This window comes from Oncorhynchus kisutch, linkage group LG14, assembly GCF_002021735.2.
Source record: "Oncorhynchus kisutch isolate 150728-3 linkage group LG14, Okis_V2, whole genome shotgun sequence".
Taxonomy (NCBI): Eukaryota; Metazoa; Chordata; class Actinopteri; order Salmoniformes; family Salmonidae; genus Oncorhynchus; species Oncorhynchus kisutch.
Window position 1 is genome coordinate 23,917,737 of NC_034187.2, and position 9,353 is coordinate 23,927,089.

Sequence of the window (9,353 nt, forward strand, 5' to 3'; positions counted from 1 at the left end):
CCATCCTGAGACAAGGCTGAGTATAGCCCACAAAGATCTCCGCCATGGCACAACCCAAGGGGGGGCGCCAACCCAGACAGGATGACCACATCAGTGAATCAACCCACTCAGGTGACACACCCCTCTCATGAGAGAGCCCCAGTAAGCCAGTGACTCAGACCCTGTAATAGGGTTAGAGGCAGAGAATCCCAGTGGAAAGAGGGGAACCGGCCAGGCAGAGACAGCAAGGGCGGTTCGTTGCTCCAGAGCCTTTCCGTTCACCTTCCCACTCCTGGGCCAGACTACACTCAATCATATGACCCATATGATTGGGGATCATATTTAGGCAGCCCTTTTTCCCACTTTCTGGTGTGGGATCTTGTCTACAGTTAGGTGCATGTGTGCACACTAGTAGCTTCACGTTTCGTTTGGTTGTTTGTTGTTTTGTTTTGGTGAGTTTCAGTTCATTAAAAAAATGTGGAACTCTATTCACGCTGAGCCTTTGCACACCCTTTAGTTTGTCCATTTTCACCTCACATGGTTTTACATGCATTTTTCAAAATGTAAAATTTCAATTGCTCCTTGGTCATGTGACCTAGTGACTTCAAACAAGGTTCAGAATGTCCACTCAGTGGGGCTACACATCGCACACCCTTTAGTTTGTCCATTTTCATATCATTCTACATTTTGAAAAATTTATGTAAAACCATATGAGATGGAAATGGCAAACGAAAGGTGGTGCTATGTGTAGGGCCACTGAGTGGACATTCTGAACCTTGTTTGAAGTCACCAGGTCACATGACCAAGGAGCTATTGATATTTTAATGTAAAAAACAAGTTTGCACTTTGTTTACACTCCCTAACTAATTCAACTTGGAATACAAAATGCTGCTCACATTTCCACATGTTTATTAGCTTTGGAAAGCATATTAATGTCCAAATCGTGAAAATAAGACCTGTGCATTGTTGTGCGCAATTTTTCCAACACCATGACACTTATTTGGAGGCTGTGGCTTAAGTGATTTGAAAGCTATTGAGGTTTGAAAGCGCGAATATCCGTCGAATATCCAACTTCAAACTGGTTTTACCTCGGTATATTAAATGAGCAAATGCCCCCTATGGCAGGTATATAATCAGTGTGGACTGAAAATATCCCACAACCTAGATCATCAAGACCAACAATCGCAAATCCTCTGGAGAAGAGAACTGCTTAGTGGTAAGATGGAATAGCCAATAAACAATAACACGTGGAACAGAATAAATCATTAATTTATAGCATGACTATCTTGCTGGCTATTTGGCTTGTTTTGCGCTGTTTCAACTGTCATGTTCTGCATTTAGATTGATTGCTTTTCTATTGCCGTTAAACTGCTTGCCACACAATTTGCCAATTTGCAAAGTGTATCCAGTTCAAAGCTATTTAGTTATTTTTTCTCTTCTGTGAAACGCTTAAAATTAGGAATATAACGTATGTTATCAAAGAAACTTGTTAAGAATTTCAGCATAATGATAACTACTTTTGTCGGCAGTCTTCACAGTCCAGGTCTCTTTTGAGAGACCAATTTATGACGAATATATTATTTTTCTACTAGCATTACGATATTTCCAAACTCCTTGCCAGGTTATTCTGGATATTGGTGAATAACCAGTTAACAAATTTAAGAATGGGTTGTATGAAACAACATCCCAGGAAAAGTTGAAAATTAGCGAAAATTTTTAGATATTTGTAGAGAAAAAAGTACAAAAACATTTTTTTTAAATGTTTAACTCTTAACGATGTCTAACATTAGTGGACCAAGTTTAATACTTTTATCATTAAGTTCATACAGTCCGATGTTTAATTTTCCATCTATCATCATTTTAAGTCAAAGAAAAAGAACATTCTCCATTAACCATGGTTTAGTTCAAGTTTATGATACATTTAGATAATTGTGTGGTAACACTTTATAACGTTCAGTAATAAACCATTTGTAAAACATTTTCAGTTTGCTCACAATTGATGAATCATTACTCCCATATTTGTAAATGTTAGTAAGCTGGTTATTCACAGATTTGTAAACAATTGTTTAATTATGTTTCAATGATTCATAAGATCATTCATAAGATGTTTAATGTAAGTCCTTATAAACCATTTACTAATCATTAATAAAGATTTTGCAGTCCCTAATCTGAAGTAAGGGTTATTTATTACTTAGTGTAATTTATTACAAAAATATGGACATGCCACTGGTAGACATTCCAGCAGTACCTGATGCTCCTTAATTAAGGTCTCAAAAATGTCCTAGAACATATCAAAGGTAATAGACTAATCACACAACACAGGATGTGTAAGGAAATGTATCAAATATTTTATTCACTAAAGCTGTTGTAAAACAACTGTTGCAAGGACATGAAGAAGTGTTGTATTGCGAAGGTTTTGCTAATGTATCACCTCGGAGAACGCAAACTATTCATAAAACAGGGAAATGCAGCCTACACACAGGGGCATCATGCACCCATTATTTTAGAGAGGGCATGAAGTAAGTGAGGATGGAGGAGAGATAGGAGGATCATTTTTCAAACAGGTGAAAAAGTTTTTGGAAATGGCTAGCTAGTTAGCGGTGTTCACGCTAAATAGCGTCTCAATCGGTGACGTCACTTGCTCTGAGACCTTGAAGTAGTAGTTCACCTTGCTCTGCAAGGGCCGTGGCTTTTGTGGAGTGATGGGTAACAATGCTTCGTGGGTGACTGTTTTTGATGTGGGCAGAGGGTCCCTGGTTCGCGCCCGGGTATGGGCGAGGGGACGGTCTAAAGTTATACTGTTACACAGGGTTCTCCAACCCCACGATAAAACGTGGGCTTAAAAAGTTAAGTACAGTAGTAATTAATTTAACACCTGAACATTTTTAAAACAGGACAAATCTGAGGGGGCACGTGTCCCTTGTGGGCATGATGCTTCTCCCTACAGACAACAACCGGCCAGACCGGCCAGTTTTTCTCTAGTGGATTGTTATTACTTCATTACTAAACTCTTGGAAAAAAGGGTTCCAAAAGGGTTCTTCAGCTGTCCCCATAGGAGAACCATTTTTGGTTCCGACTAGAACCCTTTTTGGTTCCAGGTAGAACCCTTTTGGTTCGATGTATAACCCTCTGTGGAAAGGGTTGTATATGGAACCCAAAGGTGTTCGACCTGGAACCAAAAAGGGTTCTTCGAAGGGTTATTCTATGAGGACAGCCGAAAAACTATTTTAGCTTGTACTAATATGTGATTCCCATTTAAAGGTACATGTATTTGCAGATAGACATGTTACAGTACATGCGTAGGCCTAACCTTGAAATACTTCCAGTTCTTCAGTCTTTTGACCTCAGAGTATTTTCACACTTTGCTTTGTTGGACTGCACTGTTAGTGGGCCTTTAAAGATAGTAACCCTTCAAGCTAATGGGATAGTTCAGCAAAATAATGTATTTAGATATTTTTTTCCTCACCTTGTAGTCTGTGGACTGCTCTAAGGAGTGACTGCATTCCACTTCACTTCACAAGTCACTGTCAACAAATGCTAATGTTAGCATTTTCAGACAAAACTTTACTCAGCATAGAGTGTGTATGAAATTACACATCACACTACTACAACATTGTGACTGTTTTGGAATAAAATTAAGCAATAAGTCATGAGAACCTGGTAATTATTGTGTGAATACCTCCCGACTAAGGGCTGCTCTAAGGCTGTTCTAAGTGAAGCCGGAGGGCCGGGGAAACAACCCTTAGGAGGGTGTTATTCACGATAATTCCCAGGTTCGAGGGCCTTATTGCTTTTATAAAACGATTGCCAACTTATTATAAAAAGATTAATGACATGTTTTCATGAAAAACTTTATTTTAATGAGTAAATTTGTTTTACTTAATCCTTCCACCATACGATATAGTCCAGGCAAAATCCAGTCATTACTTCTGAGATCCTGAAGTTGCTAGCCAAATGAGCTGGTTGTCCATTGTATTGTCATGGACATTCTAAGCAAAAAATTTGCTATGGAGGTTAGCTACTTCTCCTTTGCTAGCTGGCCAACTAAAGCTAACACACAATCACATAAAGCAGCTAAAATTACAGCAAATGTTATGCATTTTCTATTGCCATTTCTTTGGATATATCAATTATAATGATCCTGATAAATGAATCGCCTTAGTTGAGAAAAGCTGTCAGTCTTATCATATGCATGGTATGGGGGAGATCGCAAAAAAAAAACGGACTAATTGTTGCACAGGTCAGAGAGGCATGCAGTAAGGTTTAGACAACAAGCATGGATAAATATTGTCTAGACGCTTCTTTTCAGAGGAGATTAAGTTTTTAAATTGCCTGGCTGGTCTGTGGGACAGTGGATGCGTATTGATAAATCAAATGGAACCGTTAACAGGCGTTGCGGGATTGTGATGAATAACTCCCTGCTGTCAAACGATCAGCATCCAGGATCCAAATAACCTGTTTTATAATGTTAAATATATTTGCTTAATATTTGCTTTATTCTTTAAACATTTATATGTTTTACGGGACATTTTGAGACCTTAAGGAGCATCAGGTGCTGCTGGAATGTCTACCAGTGACATCATCCATCTTTTTGTGAGAAATTACACTGATCATTCAAAACGTTAATGAAGTCTTTATAAAGTATACATACTGTAGAGCTTACTATAGACAAGGGACTGCAAACAGACTGATAATGTTCAGTAAATGGATTATAAAGACCTATATTAAACATCTTATGAATGATCTTATGAGTCGTTAATGCATAATTTAAAAGTAGTATAAATGTGTGAATAACTAGCTTCATAACACATGTGGGAGTAATGATTAGTACATTGTGAGCACACAGTTTGTAAATGCCTTATACATGGTTTATTACCGAACATTATTATAAAGTGATACCGATTTTGCTTCTTCGCAGCGTAAATAGAAATGTCAATAGTGACCAGTGTAATTTGTTGTTATATATCCTTAGGATCCATGGCATCCAAGGAGCTCATCAAAGCTACAAGTAGCTTAACCAAGGCATCTCAATGCAGAGAGGACACTGCAATCCTTACTCAAGCTCATGCTAACTGGGAGAACTACTTGACTCCAGCCCCAATGTCAATAGCCTTCCTGGGTGAGCTAGTCTTCATCTCCTCCAACCAAGACTTCTCTATCAGGGATGGAAATCCAGAAGGCGGATTCAAGTTCATCAAATATCCTGATTCATTCCGTGCCTGTCTCATGCAGGTGTGCAATTCAGGTTGGCGAGCCTTTAACCAAGCCCACAAGAGCATGGACCAGATTTTCTTACACACACAAAATGTGCCAACATACATCAAGAGAACTGTAGAGATACTTCTCCAGAATGATGATGTACTTGTTAAAAGCTTTCTCCCTGATACATTAGATAGCATTGCCAACATATCAACCAGCTGTGTAGAACTGGCCAAATCTGTTGAAAGTAAGTTCCTTGATGTCACTGAATTGATTACAGAGCTTCTAGAGACTTGCACATGCGCCAAACAGAAATATGGCAGTCACCTGAAAGAGGTTAGGGAGATGCTGGAGAACGAAAAAGGCAAGAAAACCACGCTACAGGAGGAAAATAGACAAGCTGAAGAGGCATATAAGAAATATGGCAAGAAGCTTGAAGAGGCTAATAAAAACTTCCAAAAGGCTATCGACTCCATGCCGTCAGGATGGGACATCATTGGAATGAACTTTGTAGAGGCATTCACCAATTCAGTTAACTCTTTAATTGGAGGAGCAACAAATGCCACAATTGCAGTGGGCAGTAGTGATACACATACAAAATATGATACATCAGGAAGTCCAAAAGACATGTTTGCAACAAACAATATAGTTAGCAAGTCTTCTATGCTTCTTGCTATTGCCCAATCCTTAGTTGGCCTTATTCAAAAGGATCAAATCGAATGGTCAAAGATTTTAGATGAAAAGACAGGACAGTTGATTCTTGATTGGTTGAAGACACGAATCGAAGATGTGCAGTCAAACATAAAAGACGTAGACCAATGTCCCGAAAAACCTCAGGCAGAGAAAATTTGTGAACAGGGCATTACCATCTGCTCTGACCTGAGTGCATTGGCTCCTGAGGGCAAGCATGACGATGAGGCCAAGAACAAAGAACTGATCCAGAGAATCAGGAAGCTAATGACCTCTGCACAGAAGTTTGATTCCTCAGGAAAAAAATACACAAAAACATCTGCCTTTTCTGTTAATCCGCCCGGAATGAGCAAAGCACGAAGCGCAAGCTCAGGATCTGCAAGTCAGACTGCAACAGAAAATGCCCACTTCCGCATAGAGCAGATGAAAGCCCAGCTTGCACTAGCCAGCGAGATGTTTGAAAAATCCCTGGAAAAAATGGAGGAAAAGAAATTAAGGCTAGCCGAAACCCTCAACAAAATGAGACAACTTCATGTAGAGGAAATTGACTTTGACACCACCATCAGGATTCTGGCTGAAGGTCTAAATGCAATGGGAGAGCTGCAGGAGAAATGGCAAAAGATGGTGCAATTCTTCCAGATGGTGTCAAACATCATTGACACCTGTCTGAAGACATCCCTGCAGGATTTTGTCAAAACAGCCAGGAATCCACACCTGAAATATGACTCAAGTATGTTCTTGAAGGATATGATATACCAACAGGCATTTCAAGCTTCCAACATTGCACACATGGTGAATATGATCTCTGGAACCTACACTGAGGTCTCCAGCAAGTACTTGATGGACAGAGTTGGCAGCCTAGGAAGACTCATGGCTTTGGATCCCAAAGACCCACGTTTCAAGGCTGAACGGCAAATATTTGCTGCATCTTGTGATGACGCCGAACATGAAATCAAAGCTCTTGTCCTGAAGAACAAGGAACTTTACAAGGCAAGGACCAAAGCAAGACTTGAGAAAATTGAATATGAGCTAAATGCAGTATTACCCCCACCATCTGAAAAGGAAACAAATAAACTGCGAGAGATAGTGGCCTCTGGATTCCAGGACAACCCAGAGGATATGGATCAGTTTGAATGAAGATTTATGGAGGTAGTTGAGTCTAATCAATCCCCCCCCCATCCCATGCCTTAAAGACTGTGTTCACACATGCAGCCCAATTCTGATGTTTTGCCCATTTATTGGTGAAAGAGCTGATCTGATTGGTCAAAATACCAATTTGTGGAAAAATATCAGAATTGAGCTCTCTGTGTAAAATCAGTGCCTGGAACTGCTTTATGGAAACTAGCTGTGCCTTTTGCAAAAATCTGAATGTTTTATACATTTGTTGTTGTTGTTGCTGTTTGGATAACATTTGGATAATATTCAAGTAGGCTACTGTATATCTTCCTATACTAATAATAGCCAATGAGAATATGATTAAGGCAGGAGACTCCAACTATATGATTATTGGTAATAAACCCTTATTCAAAAATAAAACTTTATAAAATGCCAAACCAATGAAACGTGTCATGTAGATGCCCAGCCTTCATATTCCATGGCTTAGTCTCTTAGTTTGTTGTCAACATTTATTTTCTTGAATTATTGTATTATTTCTACTGATAAATCAATTTTAGTCCAATATTTGTTTTTTATTTCAATGACAAAAAAAACACTTGTTTTCTTATTAAAGTAAGATGTATTTTGCATTTGTGTGTGTGTGTGTGTGTTAAATAAATTGTGATCTGTTTTTTTTGTGGGGAGGATGTAGTTAAAAAGATTAACAATGTCACGGATGTTGAATTTATTGCTTAATGCATGTTCAATAAAGTCAAGTGTGAAAGCTGCGGTATCAGTTGTAATTGGTGATAAATTCTATTCAGACAGTATACTGGTGTCACTGGAATTTCATCATTCCTATTAATTATACATTCATTAAATCACTCAGTCTATTTTATAAGAATTTGTAAGATTCCTATTTGCATAAAATAGACAGAGACCAGTCTTATCAAAATTAGATAATAGTATTTATTCTCGGAGCGCGCTCCCATGTAACCACGAACAACAGTTTAAATACAAAATATGACGTCATAGGGTATAAAACTTTTTCCTCCTATCAACCAGGACCCAACAAGTTGAAAAGTTCATTCCAACCCACTAGCTCCAGACACACACTTGTTTTTTTATTTTACCTTTTTTTAACTAGGCAAGTCAGTTAAGAACAAATTCTTATTTTCAATGACAGCCTAGGTTAACTGCCTGTTTAGGGGCAGAACGACAGATTTGTACCTTGTCAGCTCAGGGGTTTGAACTTGAAACCTTCCAGTTACTAGTCCAACACTCTAACCACTAGGCTACCCTGCTACCCTGCCACCCCCTACTAACTTCTGGAATCTTCACCTTCATCCATCACTATTTAGAAGACAGTTTCAGATCATGGAAAAAACTGGAAAACACTCTCTGCCTTATCTAAACATCCCTGAGCTAAGTTGAGTCGGTTCAACCATAGGTTAAAGACCCTTTTGCTTACTTAAAACCCCACAATTCCAGTCTTCTCCAACCTGGCTGGAATGGTATTTATTTAATTGAATTACCTCCTGTTTTATGCTCCACAATCCCTTCCTTATGAATTAATATTATTAATCACATATAATAAAACAGAGTATAAGTTTCATTAGTTATAGTTCTATTTAAAATGTAGATATTGTTTAGTCATTATTCATAAAATTCCTAACAACTGGTTTGAGCCAAATTGCCAAACTGCCATGCTCATCCATCATGAAAGTGTCCCCGTCCTCTTCACCTGTCATTGTTCTCATTGGACACTCAGCTATCCAGCGGCCTCAAGCCTACTTAGCCATCACTGCAAGGCCAATATTGTTGATGGGGCACCTAGTCTATTGTAATGGTCGTTCTTTAGTCATCAGTAACTGTGAGTTCAACCCTGTATCATCAGAATGTCAATATTGGTTCCCTGCTTTAAAAAGTCAGTCGTAACAACAAACAGTAATCATTGTGGCAGTAGTAACAATAGCCATAGCAATAGTGTTAGATATATGGTAGTGAATTCTGCATTATAGTATTGCGACATTTAGTCTCCACACATTTTTGATCTGCAAATACAATCCTGCTATATGTCACAGAGAAAGGGACTGGGGGTTATTAAGCACAGAAACTGGTCAGGGCCCAAACTGAACACACACATACAGCCATCCATTTAAATAACTTTGCATAACAAGGCTCTTCAGACAAAATATCACTCCACTGCATTCACAACTGCAATTGTTGCCTTATTTCTGTTCCCCTATGCAGCTCTAATGTTCAGTCACTCACGTGGGTTTCAACTCCATTATGAAAAGCTTCCATGTGACTTGTAAGCCTCTCTTGTGTTCCCCTTACCCATGTTACGCACAAACAACAACCTCCCCAGTATTTGGTAAGAAGGGGGA

General features: G+C 38.8%; 1 protein-coding gene across 1 annotated transcript; it reads left to right on the top strand.

Annotated features, from left to right (window-relative positions):
- The first annotated feature begins 1,065 nt into the window (after positions 1 to 1,065).
- LOC109904151 (uncharacterized) lies at positions 1,066 to 7,756 on the top strand. Its single transcript, XM_020501330.2, has 2 exons — positions 1,066 to 1,195; positions 4,952 to 7,756. Exons 1-2 carry the CDS (start codon positions 1,081 to 1,083, stop codon positions 7,003 to 7,005), a joined length of 2,169 nt encoding a protein of 722 aa, XP_020356919.2. The 5' UTR covers positions 1,066 to 1,080; the 3' UTR covers positions 7,006 to 7,756.
- The last annotated feature ends 1,597 nt before the right edge of the window (positions 7,757 to 9,353 follow it).

Bases quoted from the DNA above. Each gene is read 5' to 3' on its own strand.
- LOC109904151 (XM_020501330.2), top strand. From the start codon at position 1,081: ATGAGCAAATGCCCCCTATGGCAGGTATATAATCAGTGTGGACTGAAA. The intron at 1,196-4,951 runs GTAAGATGGAAT...ATATATCCTTAG, and splicing joins GAGAAGAGAACTGCTTAGTG to GATCCATGGCATCCAAGGAG.